We start from the raw sequence: 13,322 nt of genomic DNA, 5'->3' as shown, positions 1-13,322 counted from the left end.
GCACAGGCTCCGGACGTGCAGGCTCAGCGGCCATGGCTCACGGGCCCAGCCGCTCCGCGGCATGTGGGATCTTCCTGGACCGGGGCACGAACCCGTGTCCCCTGCATCGGCAGGTGGACTCTCAACCACTGCGCCACCAGGGAAGCCCTCTTTCTCTTTTTCTAAAATTAATTTTTATTGGAGGATAGTTGCTTTACAATGTTGTGTTAGTTTCTGCTGTACAGCAAAGTGAATCAGTTACACATATACATATGTCTTCTCTTTCTTAGATTCCCTTCCCTTTTAGGTCACCACAGAGCATTGAGTAGAGTTCCCTGTGCTGTAAAGTAGGTTCTTTTTAAGAACTCTCCTCTGACCCATCCCAACTGAATCAGGAGTCCCTCCTCCGTGTTCCCGAAGACCCCTCACCTCCCTCCCATCACCTCCTAGCACCGGGTGGTGAGTGCCCAGCTCCTGGATCCCCCCTTGAGGACAGGCTCACACACCATGGGTCCCTGGCATCTGGCCGGGCACTTACCGGGAGCGAGAGTGAAGGGCACGCCATTGATTCCACTACACGTTGGTTCAAATACAGGACAGTAAGCTCTGCTTTCCCGGAGCCCCTCCTCTGGAGTTGAATGTCCCACGTGCGTTTGCCCTTGACGGCAAGGGGGAGCGTGTGGATGGTTCCACAACCCCACCCCTGCGCTGGGGGTTGAGACCCAGGCAGCGCACGTAACAGCCTCCCCTGCCCTCGCTCTTCACAGGATGAGATGGAGATCGGCTACGTCCAAGCCCCGCACAAAGCGCTGCCCGTGGTCTTTGCCTCCCCAAGGAACAGAGGCCTGAAGGATTTCCCCATCAAAGGCATGCTGGTATGCACTAGGCGGGGATGCGCACCAGCGCTGAAACCCTTGCCTTGAGGCCTCCTTCCTCATTTTCTGTCTCCCGCCCCCGCCTGCTGCTGAGCATCCTGCAGGTGTGCGTCCTGCCCAAGCAGCCACCACACAGGTGGCCGGGGAACTTTTGTGATGTGATGAGATCTGGCTCTTCCCTTCCCAAAGCCCTTCCTGGCCATGAGCTCACTTTGTCCTCAGGAAAACCCTGCCGAGGACATAAGTCCTCTCCATAGATGCTCTTGGGACTTCCCTGGCGGTCCAGTGGATTAGACTTCACGCTTCCACTGCAGGGGGCACGGATTCGATCCCTGGTCGGAGAGCTAAGATCCCACATACTGTGCAATGCAGCCAAAAAAAAAAAAAAAAAAAGATGCTCTTGCTGGAAGGTGAGGGTAGGGCCAGGACCAGAGCCTTCCCCAATGTCCAGCTGGAGGCTCTGTCTTTTGGGTGGGAGGCTGGTCTTTGGGGGGCCCCCTCTGGGACATGGGGGTGTTCAGGATCAGAGTGGTCACTTCCTCAGTGTGACTTTGTCAGCCAAGGTCTCTACGTGTGTTTGAGGGGTGGGGCGAGGGTGACATATTAGTGAGTCATGCTTGACTAACCTGGCAGTTTCGGGCAAACTCAGCAAAGAATAATAATAATAATAGTAATAATAATGGTTACATTTATTGAGCACGCGTTCCGTGGCAGTCACAGGGCTAAATTCTTACATGAGCTGACTCATTTAATCTAACAACCTCTAAGGTAGATGCTATCACTAGACCCAATTTTTTTTTTTTTTTTTTTTTTTTGCGGTACGCGGGCCTCTCACTGTTGTGGCCTCTCCCGTTGCGGAGCACAGGCTCTGGACGCGCAGGCTCAGCGGCCATGGCTCACGGGCCCAGCCGCTCCGCGGCATGTGGTATCTTCCTGGACCGGGGCATGAACCTGTGTCCCCTGCATCGGCAGGCGGACTCTCAACCACTGTGCCACCAGGGAAGCCCTAGACCCATTTTATAGATGAAGAAACTGAGGCTCAGAGAAGTGAAGCAGCTTTCCTGAAGTCACACAAAAAGAGAGTGAAGCTAGAATTCAAACTGGGCCATGAGCACCCTGCTCCCTGCTTTCCCAGTAAGACCCCAGGCCTGCGATCTGAGCCTGGACAGCCCCCTAACCTCAGGCACCAGGGAAAACAAAGGAAAGAGTGCGGGGTGCAAGGTTTGCTGTGGTGAATGGCTTTCCAAGGAGCACCCTGTGCCCCAAGGGGAAAGGAAGCAGCCCTGCCCACGCAGGAGGCTTTGAAAAGAAACTTGAGTTTAACTCGCTTGTTCTCCTGTGCTGAGTGGTGACAATGAGGGGATTTAGTTGGGGTCACTGGTGTCTCTCTGCCACAGAATCAGGTTAATCCTGTTTCAGGAGCAACAGGATGAATTTGCCTGCTGTGCTGAGACTTTGGCCCTTCTCGCTGATTTCAGTCCTATTGTGTTCCGTGGCCATGTCTCCAAGAGTGATGAAGGCTAGGCTCTCTGACGTCACAAGCCAGCTGCCAGGCAGACAGACAGACACCGCAGCACAGGTGTCCTCACCCAACCCACAGACAGCCTCGGAAGAGGGGGGCTGCGACGGTCTCTTAGCCACTCTCGTCTGGGGTATTCAAATCACTCAGGAAAAGAATTGGGATCAAAGTCAAACTCCTCGAAAAGGGAACCCTCTTGCACTGTTGGTGGGAATGTAAATTGATGCAGCCACTATGGAAAACAGTATGGAGGTTCCTTAAAAAACTACAACTAGATCTGCCATACGACCCAGCAATCCCACTGCTGGGCATATACCCTGAGAAAACCATAATTCAAAAAGAGTCATGTACCACAATGTTCATTGCAGCTCTATTTACAATAGCCAGGACATGGAAGCAACCTAAGTGTCCATCAACAGATGAATGGCTAAAGAAGATGTGGCACATATATACAATGGAATATTACTCAGCCATAAAAAGGAACGAAATTGAGTTATTTGTAGTGAGGTGGATGGACCTAGAGTCTGTCATACAGAGTGAAGTAAGTCAGAAAGAGAAAAACAAATACCGTATGCTAACACATATATATGGAATCTAAAAAAAAAAAAGTTTCTGAAGAACCTAGGGGCAGGACAGGAATAAAGATGCACACATAGAGAATGGACTTGAGGATATGGGGAGGGAAAAGGGTAAGCTGGGACGAAGTGAGAGAGTGGCATGGACATACATACACTACCAAATGTAAAATAGATGGCTAGTGGGAAGCACCCGCATAGCACAGGGAGATCAGCTCGGTGCTTTGTGACCACTTAGATGGGTGGGATAGGGAGGGTGGGAGGGAGGGAGATGCAAGAGGGAGGAGATATGGGGATATATGTATATGTATAGCTGATTCACTTTGTTATAAAGCAGAAACTAACACACCATTGTAAAGCAATTACACTCCAATAAAGATGTTAAAAAAAAAAAGTCAAACTCCTCACCAGGCAACGGCCCCATCTGCTTCTCCAACCCCGTCATGGGCCACTTTCCCTGTCCCTCACCCGGCTCCAGCCCCACTGGCCTCCTTCCTGTTCTTCAAATGTACCCAACTTGTGCTTGCCCCAGGGCCTTTTCATATGCTGTTCCCGCTTCCCGGTTAGCTTCCCGGTTCACATGTCTGGCTGCTTCTCCACCTTCAGGTCTCAGCTTCAATGCCCTCCTTAGTGAGGCCATCCTGGTACTGAAGGACACATCCACGCCCCTGGCATTCTCCACTGTAGCACTGCTGGTTCCTTCTGTTATAAATCACCAGACTGTTTACTTTCCATCCTGTCTCCCTGCTAGACTGGAAGCACCACAAGGGCACGCCTGGGCCGTAGTGCCCATCACTGTACACCAGGCACTTAGCATGTAGCTTACACGTGGTGGGTGTTCTCCCACAAGACAACATCAGTACATTTTAAACCGGTCAGTGGAACACCAGTAGCACTTGCCATAAGTAGAAGCATTGAACCTTGAAGTTAAACAGAATGAAAACAAAAGAGTGCTATTAAATCCAGCTCCACACAAATGACTGCAAAATCTCCGAACCAGGTTTCACCCTCCGCTTGTTAAGACGGGAGGTTAGCGGGTGTTAAGGATGGATTTGCATCACCCACTCTGGGACTTTCATCTTTGATGGACCAGAAAGACTGGAGGAGAACTTGGACACATTCTAAGCCTGTGCTGGAATCTGTAGCGAGTAGCACATGTGAGCATCTCCTGCACATCTTGCTCTGGGTTGGGGGGCCCTTTTCCAGACCATGGATACCCCTTCATTCGCCTGCAGAAATCCAAGTCTGCAGCCTAGGTAGCTTTCTTCTCATGGCGACAGCCAGGGCAGTGACTTGGATGAATTTGCTATTCATTCATCAAATGTTCTTTGAGCACATACTCTGTGCCCAGCCCTGTTCTAGGCACTTGGAATCTATTGGTGAGCAATGCCAAGGCCCCTGCCCTCATGGAGCTGACATTCTAGCCCAGAGAGATTGACAAGGAACAATATGTTTAATGAATAAATACATTACATTATATGTTGGGAGGTGAAATCAAGTACTACAGAAAAAGAAAGAGCAGAATCAAGGGGCTCACAGGTGCCAGAGTGGTGGGGGGACTGGATTGCAATTTTAAATAAAATGGTCAGGGGAGGCCTCTTTGAGAAGCTGACACTGGAGCAAAAACAGGAAAGAGGTGAAGAAGTTGACTCTGTAGATATCTTGGTGAAGAGTGTTCTGGGCGGTGGAACAGCCAGTGCAGAGGCCCTGAGGCAGGGCATGCCTGGCATGTTCACAGAATAGCGAGGAGGCCTGAAGGGGTGGAGCTGAGTGAGCAAGAGGCAAAGTGGTAGGAGAGGCAGAGAGGTGACGGGGATGAGGTGTAGTGGGGAGACGGATCCTGTGAGCTTCTTGGCCATCGTAAAGCCATTTGTTTAGAATCTGAGAAACTGGGGAATCATTGCAGAGTCTTAAACAGAGGGTGATTATGATCTGATTGATGTTACTAAAGAGAACCTCTGGCTGCCCACTGAGAATGGACGGCAGTGGGGCAAGGGTGGGAGCAGGGAGAGTGGGGATGAGGCTGGTGCTGTAACTGGAAAGATGATGGGGTTGCAGACCAGGGGAGCAGGGGAGGGGGTGAGAAACAGCCAGATTTGGGACATGTTTTGAGGACAGAGCCAATGGGATTTCCTGATGCTGTGAGGGAGAGACAAGCCTAGATGACTCCAGGTTTTGACCCTTGTGAGTGGCAGGTGTCATCCCTTGAGATGGGAGGACTGAGGGAGGAACAGGGAACAAGGAGCTGGGAAGCAGGGATCAGCAGTTCTGCTTGGGGCAAATGTGAGATATTTAGTCAACATCCAAGTCAGACATTGTACCACATGTACGGCGTTTGGGAGGGAAATACAGACCGAGATATAAACGTGGGCATGGTCAGCACGTGGATGGTATTTCATGAGACTGGGTGAGATCGTCAAAGGAGGGAGTGAATCAAGGACCAGGTCTGGGGACCCCAGTGCACAGGAGGCTGAGAGGGAGCAATGGCCGAAGCGAAGTGCAGAAAGTGTGGGAGGGACATGGGGGTGACCAGCTGACTCAGATGCTGCTAATGGACAAGGAAGTCTGGGCACTGCCCTTGGGTTTAGCTGTGTGACCACGAAGACCTCGAGGGAGCAGTGTTGACGGCCCAGCCAGGGAGGAAGTCAGGTTGGCATGGGTTTTAGAGAGAAAGGGACGATTTGGAAATGATAGTTTTTAGACTTATGCTATCACAGACCTCCTTGAGACTAGTCATCTTCCCAGGAAAATGCACCCAAGCTCACTATTTGGAATCTGTTTTCAGGGAGTCTGTGGCCCCCATGAAGCCCCAGGGTACAGACCATCGACTTGTAGGAAGCCGAGTTATAGGTGCAGTAAGTAGACCGCATGATGGCTCCTCAAATGTGGCCTACTCCCCAGAAGCAGACGCTGTCTTACATGGCAACAGGGGCTTTGCAGATGTGATTAAGTTAGGGATTTTGAGATGGGGATTCTCAGGCTCTGGGTGGCCTCTATGTAATCACAGCGCTCCTTGTGAGAGGGAGGAAGGTGGGTTGCGCTGGGAAAATGCATGTGATGACAGCAACAGAGGCTGGAGTGATGGGCATTGAAGAGATGCAAGAAGAGGCGACCAGCCAACGTGGCCACTAGAAGCTGAAAAAGGAAAGAAAATGGATTCTCTGCCAGAGCCTCCAAAAGGAACCAACATGCCGCCCCTTGATTTTAGCCCAGTGAAACTGATTTCAGACTTCTGACCTCAGAACCGTAAGAGATAAATGTGTGTTGTTTGAAGCCACGAATTGGGTTACAGCAGCAGCTGGAAACTAATACGGGAATGAGAGGTGTGTCACCTGCCCGGTCTTCTCATGAAGATGGAGATGTAATAAAAAAAAAAAAAAGGTATCCCAGGGTCCTGAATCCCTTCCCTGAAGGAGAACATTGACCCCTTCGCCAAGTCCCAGTCCGGAAGAGACTTCCTTGTTAATCCCCACCTTTGTTGGCTCCCCCACCCCCATCTCCCCATAACACTCCTTTAACCCGGCGTTGGCAGCAAGGAAAGCCAGGACACGCACCAGGACCTGCAGGATTTCCTCAGTGCCCAGCAGGTGCAGGCCCCTGTGAAACTCTACTCTGACTGGCTGTCTGTGGGCCACGTGGATGAGTTCCTGAGCTTCGTTCCAGTGCACAAGAAGGTGCAATCCGGGGGGCTCCCTGGAGGAAGCCACATGCCTTCTTCTTGGGTTTCCAAACACAGCTCTGCCTCTGCCTGGGGGTGACTGACCTTACCTTCCTGACTCTGTTTTTCCCTCACCCCCAGGAGGGGGCATGTAAAAGGCGGCCTGCCCAGGTCCAAACCCACACTCCCCGTACCCTCAGCAGAGCCTTCCTCCTTAGGAGACCCAGGGGCAAAGCTGACCTCTGACCCCAGGGTTTCTGCCTCCAGGGCTTCTGGCTGCTCCTGGCCAGCCCCAGGTCCTGCTACAAACTGTTCCAGGAACAAATGAAGGAAGGCCATGGGGAGGCTCTGCTGTTCCAAGGGGTCAAGAGTAAGATGGCTGTGCCTGTTCTTTTACCTGGGAAACTTCCTCTGCCTTCACATGGTCTCCTATTGCCAGACAGAATCATTAAGGCAACAGACATCTGAGCAGCCACTGAGCACCAGGCTTTGTGCTAAGTACTGGGGATGCTGTATGAACAGGGCAGAATAGCTCCCTGCCCTCAGGATCCAGAGTCCAGGGCAAAGTGAGTCAAGGAAACAACTAAACACAGGGGCATTGAGGGGTGTCTGAGAGGAGCTCAAGGAAGGCTTCCTGGAGGAGGCGAAGATCAAGCATGAGCGTGAGAGATGAGCAGGAGTTGGCCAGGCAAATGGGGCAGTGGGATGGAAGGAAGAGAGATATTCCAGACAGAAGGAACAGCAAAGGCACAGAGGCAGGAGAACGCAAGATGTGTTTGAGGACCTGAAAAAAGTTCAGTCTGGGTGGAGCACAGAATGAAATTTTTTTCAGTGAAATCCACAGACACTGGTCACAGTCAGAGGTTGAAGTCACCATGGCTGAGAGTTTTCACCTAATATCTGTATATGTCCTGTAGCATCAGGCAATGGTCAGACCTCTGTTTGCCCCTCCAGAAACGGGATCCCTTTGGAGATAAGAGAATTTAAGGGAGCAAAGGTAAAACTCTTAATGAGAACTTACCCTGATAGATTATTTTATTAAAGTCATCTGCCTCCCAGATGCTCATAATAAACCTATATTTTAGGAATCATTGCTGCCCCCATTTTATAGATGGGAAAACTGAGCCCCAACTGGACCTGCTGGGAAGAGCAAAATGGACCTCTGAATTCATCTGCTTTTTTTCTTTTCTTTTTCTCCATGACAGACAAAACCCAGCAGAAAATAAAGGACATTCTGTCAAACGAGAAACTGAGAGAACATAATTCATGTGGAGGTACTAGCCTGGCTGCCCGGGAGATGCCATATCCTGGGCAGACCCGACACTCCCACCCCCACCTCCAGCCCCCTTCCCTGTGGTTAGAGGCCCAAGGCAGAGCCTTCCACGGGCTCCGTGATGAACAGCCCTGGGATTTGGGTCAATGTGTGTGTGAGAGAGAGAAAGAGAGAGAGGAGACCTCGGTCACCACTACAGGAACACACACAAGGTGATGCACGGAAGAGAGAGAATTGGCAAAGCTGGAGCTGGAGAAAGATGGGGGAAACTCTCAGAAACGGAGGGACAGAGGCAGGAGAGAGGCCAAGCGTTGGAGTGACCGGAAAGGCAGGGACACAGAAGCAGAAAAGAGAGGCAGAGGGACTGAGCAGAGGGAGGGAAGGAGGGAGGAAAAGGAGGTGCCCATCACCGCCTTCCTGACCCTGTCCGTGGTCCTTCCCCTGGCCGGGCCTCGGCCCCACCTGCCCCTCCCCCACGGCAGCCCGCGCCCCGCCCCGTGCTAGCCCCGCCCCGCCCACCGCCGTCCCCTCCTCCCGCCCCCCCAGAAATGCATCGACTGGAACAGGAGCTGGGCGTGACGGAAGGGGACATCGTGGACATCCCCCAGCTCTTCAAGCTCCAGAAAGGCTTCAAAGGGACCCTCAAGGTGGAAGCCTTTTTCCCAAACATGGTGAGGAAGTGACCTTCTGAGTAGCCTTAAGTCAGAGAGGCCAGCTGGGCACTGGGTCCAGGAGGCTTGGTTGTCTCCTCACCCGTTGGGGTTTGCACGGCCCTATCCGCCTTACAGAGGCTTTAGGCAACCACCTGGGGGTCAAAGACTATCATCGCCCCCACTTTACAGATGATGCCCAGGGAGACCAGGTCCCTGGCAAGAGGTGGGATTCAGAGCTGGGATTCAGAGCCTGGGGTCTGGCTGAACTGCCCCCTGTGGACTTTCGGTGGCGGGTGAGGTAGGAAGGGGGCAGGTTCTGGGGGGCGGAGACAAGCAACAAGCAAGATGCTCTCAGGTCGAATTAAGTACCATGAAGGGAATAAAGGTGGGGCACCTTTTCAGACTGGTCCAGGAAGGCCTCTCTGAGGAGGTTAGGCTGGCACTGCCTGGGCTAAGTGGGATTCACCTGTCTGAAGGGTGAACTTGAGGGAGATCCACTTTTGTCGAGAACTTTTAACTGACCCCAGCACCATCTTGAAGTCACCTGGTATATATTTCCCGTCCCTCTGCCCTCTTGCTGTGTCTCTTCCAAGAATACCCAAAGGCCAGGCAGAAACCTCACCCAATTCTACTGGGGTCCTTCAGCCCCGTCTCCCGCTGCAGCTGTGGATCACAGTTCAGGGAAGAGCCTGTAGTCCCTGGCACAGTGCTCTTCAAGCTGGGTTCTCCAGGGCCCTGGGGTTCCAAGGTAGGACCTCAAATGCAGTGGTTTAGATTTTTTCTGTTTCATGCACTGAAGTGCTGCAGAAGATTTTGTTCAGAATAAAGGTTCCTTGGCTAAAATGAGACAGGAGGGGGCACCCTCCTCTTAACCCCTGGAATAAAATTGGCCCCAAGCATTTCATTTTTTCTCCAGTTTAGCCCAGACAGGCAAGGAAGCTGATGCTGACAGATGGGGGATGAGGCATCTCAGATGAAGTAATCAGCTATGCTGAGGGCCAACTTCGTACCTCCACTGTGCGAGGCTCCAGAGGGAGCTGGAGCCTGAGCCATGACTCTCCCAGGAGCCCCGTGATGGGCGGTGGGGGCGTGGGCCTGGGCGTGGAACAAGCGGAGAAATGAGGAGTGCCAGGCACTTGGCATGGGCTGCATCTGAGCGGTGAGGTGCCCCTTCAGTGACTCGTAAGCCCTGGAGACTGACTCCGTGCTTACTACGAGCTGGCACAGACTCTGCATACAGGTTCTTATCCAATTGTCACAGCAATGGAAATGTGTTTGGGTTCTTTTTGCTGATGGGGCTCAGAGAGGCGAAGTGACTTGCCTAAGGCCACATAGCTATATAATAGTAGTGCTGGGATTCAAATCCATGTTGGCCTGGAGCCCACATCCTCATCCTTTCACCTCACCAGGCCACCTCCCAATATAACGGAGGAAACATAGTCACTTCCATAAGGTATAACATATGGAAAGTGCCCCAAATACGTAGTCACTTATCACCAGATCATATCAACGGATATTTATTAAGTGCCTGCTCTGTGCCAGGCACTGTGCTGGGAGCTATGGAAACAGAGGAAGATGACTAACTCACCGGCAGCTTCACGGAGGCGGTGGTACTTGAGCTGGGCCTTGAGTAATCGAGTTTGCCAGAGGGTGGCATCGGGGAAGGAGAGAGCAGTGTTAAGAATGTGGACCCCGGAGTCCGACAGATTTGAGTATAAGTCCTAGACTCGCTGGGTGGCCTTAAGTAGCTCACGTTACCGGCCTGGGCCTCAGTTTGCTCATCTGTGAAGTGGGGCTGTTATTTCCAAAGGTCAGAAGAGGAAGGGGGCACTCAGATGGTGCCGCAGGCTGCATGCTGCCGCCCCTGACCTGGGCTCCCGCTTCTTTGCAGGTGAACATGCTGGTGCTGGGGAAGCACCTGGGCATCCCCAAGCCCTTCGGGCCCATCATCAACGGCCGCTGTTGCCTGGAGGAGAAGGTGCGGTCCCTGCTGGAGCCGCTGGGCCTCCACTGCACCTTCATCGATGACTTCTACACCTACCACGTTCAGCAGGGGGACGTGCACTGCGGCGCCAACGTGCACCGGCAGCCCTTCTCCTTCAAGTGGTGGTGCGTGGTGCCCTGAGCCCATCCCCGCCCCCGGAAGCTCCTGGCCAGAGGCTCTGGTCCCCTGCAGTGAGGCACAGCAGGAGCTCTTGGGGACATTTTGGCTCCCGGGGAGGGGTGGAGGATCACCCTCTGGGCAGTGGCTTGATTCCTTCCCCTGTGCCCCAGCCCCTGAAATCCTCACCGAAGACCCCAACATGGTCGTGGCATTGAAAACTCACTTCTGCTGTGAGAAGCTGCAATGACGTTTTTTTTTTTTTTTTTGCGGTACGCGGGCCTCTCACTGCTGTGGCCTCTCCCGTTGCGGAGCACAGGCTCCGGACGCGCAGGCTCGGCGGCCATGGCTCACGGGCCCAGCCGCTCCGCAGCATGTGGGATCCTCCCGGACCGGGGCACGAACCCGTGTCCCCTGCATCGGCAGGCGGACTCTCAACCACTGCGCCACCAGGGAAGCCCCTGCAATGACGTTTTACAGTCGCTTTGTATGTGAGGTCAAGCTAATGCTCCTGGCATTCATTCATTTATTCATTCACTCACTGTCATGGTCGAATTGAATATTACAAACTTGAAGGTTCGACCGGGATACATTGAAGGCCAACATTCCTGCGTATGTCTTTCTTTCCCGGGCATACATTGGGTCTATAAAATTTTCTATGATCTGAGCCTAGTTGATTCTAATCTTCCCAAGGAGCCTCTGAGGGAGACTCAGGGGGGAGGGGGAAGGCTGAGCCCCCCCAGGGGTGCAGCCCATCCCCAGAGCTGCACTGAAGTCAGTTTCCAAACAGCCAACCAGGTGAACTGCCTGAGGTGTACAGATGCTCATTTGATTATTTGCTTTAATGTGTGTGTATGTTAACTGCACTTCTCTGTATTTCATGATTAAAAAATAAAGTTATAAAAAGCTGACTGGATCACAGGGACACTCGGCAGGAAAGAGCAGCAGAGACGAAGTCGTGTCAGCCTCAGGCTTCTCCGGATACCACAGAGCGATATTTATCAGGTTCAAGGGCAAAGGTGCAGCCTGATTTCTGGTCACATTGTCCTTTGGAAAAAAGGCAACAGACGTGGAATGCAAGAACCCAAGGGGGACATGAGAACTGACTGTCGTTTCAAACACGCAAACGTTTCAGACATCAGCAAATTCTCATTGTCTCTCCCATTTGTCATTTCCGTTCCACCAGCTAGAAAGCCCTCTAAAGCAGAGTCTTGTCCCTCTTGTTTTCTGCTGTGCCACACTCTGTCTAGCTGGACGTGGCGCAGGATAGGAGCCATGGGTTTCGTGGAGTGAGGTTGTTAGTCCCCCCTGTGTCCTTTTCATATGTTTTCTTTTATGGCCCTGACATTAGGACTTAAGAGTCCCCTGAAGAAAATAAAACTTGGTGACTTGAGGTCTTGATGATTGAGGCCAGATTTTGGCTCCATAGAGCCTGAGATGCTCAGAAAACACCCAGAGATGCTGTTTTCAGGTGGGTCGTGGAGAACATGATGGTGGAAAAAGATGGTCATCCGGAGTGTCTGCCCTCACACAGACTAAGGAGAAAGGGATCCATAAACCCGGTCACCACGTGCTTCTTTCTCTGAAGAGAGTCAGCTCCCCCCACCCCCACCCCGCTTGGAATTTGCTGAGGCAGAAGGTGCACAAGTGTTTCTTGTGGACAGAAGGGGGTCGTGCACAAGGGGAAGCTGGTGTGAGGTTGTCCCCAAACCTGACCAATAGGGCAGCCTGGAGCAGTGAATGAGCTCAGTAGACAAAAGCTGAAGCCCTTGCCAGATTCCTGGAGCTGCAAAAGGCTGGAGAGATGAGCTGACGGCTAAAGCGGCCCTTGCATCAGCTAAGTGCAAGTGAGCCTCCTCCAACCGCTCATGGGGGATGTGGGGCATCAGTAAAGGAGCCAGGGGAGCCCGAGTGAGAGAAAGCACCAGTTTAAGTCCTGCCAGCCCTGTAGAGCATCTTGTGGTGGCGCCCAGGAGCAAGAACTTTCCTGCTGCCTCCCTCCCTCCCTAACACCCATCTCCCCTCCCTTCTCCTGCAATCACGTTAGTTTTCTGCAGCTGCTCTAACAAATTACCACAAACTTGGTGGCTTAAAACAACAGAAATTTATCCTCTCACAGTTCTAGAGGCCAGAAGTCCAGAACCAGTTTCAATGGGCTGAAATCAAGATGTCCGCAAGGCCGGGTCCCTTCCAGAGCCCTAGGGGAGAATCTACCCTTTGCCTCTTCCAGCTTCTGGTGGCTGTCGGCATGCCTCGGCTGGTGGCTGCATCGCTCCAATCTCTGCCTGTGTGGTCGTTGCCTTCTCCTTCTGTGTATGTCACTCCCTCTGCTTCTCTTATAAAGACACTTGTGATGGCATTTACGGCCCACCCAGATAATCCAGGATAATCTTAGCTCAAAAACTCTTAGTCACAACTGCCAGGACTCTTTCTATATGAGATAACACAGGTTCCAGGGATTAGGGCCTTGATATCTTTTGGGGGCTATTATTCAACCTACTACAGGTTAGGAACCACCACTTGCCAGCTGGACAGATAGAAGGGGAAGAAAGAAGCCAAGCATCCCCTTTCCAGAGTTCTAAGTTTTGCAGCTGCATTAAATCCTAACGGGAAAGACTTAACTTTTTAAAAATTGAGATATAATTGACATATACGTTGTGTAAGTTTAAGGTGTACAAACGTGTTGATT

General features: G+C 52.2%; 1 protein-coding gene across 1 annotated transcript in view; it reads left to right on the top strand.

Annotated features, from left to right (window-relative positions):
- PADI4 (peptidyl arginine deiminase 4) overlaps positions 1-10,657 on the top strand; it is a 31,385-nt gene extending 20,728 nt beyond the window's left edge. The window contains 6 exon segments of the mRNA XM_029227043.1: positions 747-854; positions 6,485-6,622; positions 6,874-6,976; positions 7,812-7,880; positions 8,426-8,550; positions 10,424-10,657. Coding sequence (XP_029082876.1) covers positions 747-854; positions 6,485-6,622; positions 6,874-6,976; positions 7,812-7,880; positions 8,426-8,550; positions 10,424-10,657 — 777 coding nt within the window.
- The last annotated feature ends 2,665 nt before the right edge of the window (positions 10,658-13,322 follow it).

Source organism: Monodon monoceros, unplaced genomic scaffold (assembly GCF_005190385.1).
Source record: "Monodon monoceros isolate NGI ecotype Baffin Bay Population unplaced genomic scaffold, NGI_Narwhal_1 Super_Scaffold_18, whole genome shotgun sequence".
Taxonomy (NCBI): Eukaryota; Metazoa; Chordata; class Mammalia; order Artiodactyla; family Monodontidae; genus Monodon; species Monodon monoceros.
Note: the sequence above shows the minus strand (reverse complement) of the source record. Positions and strands in the feature narration are given on the sequence as shown.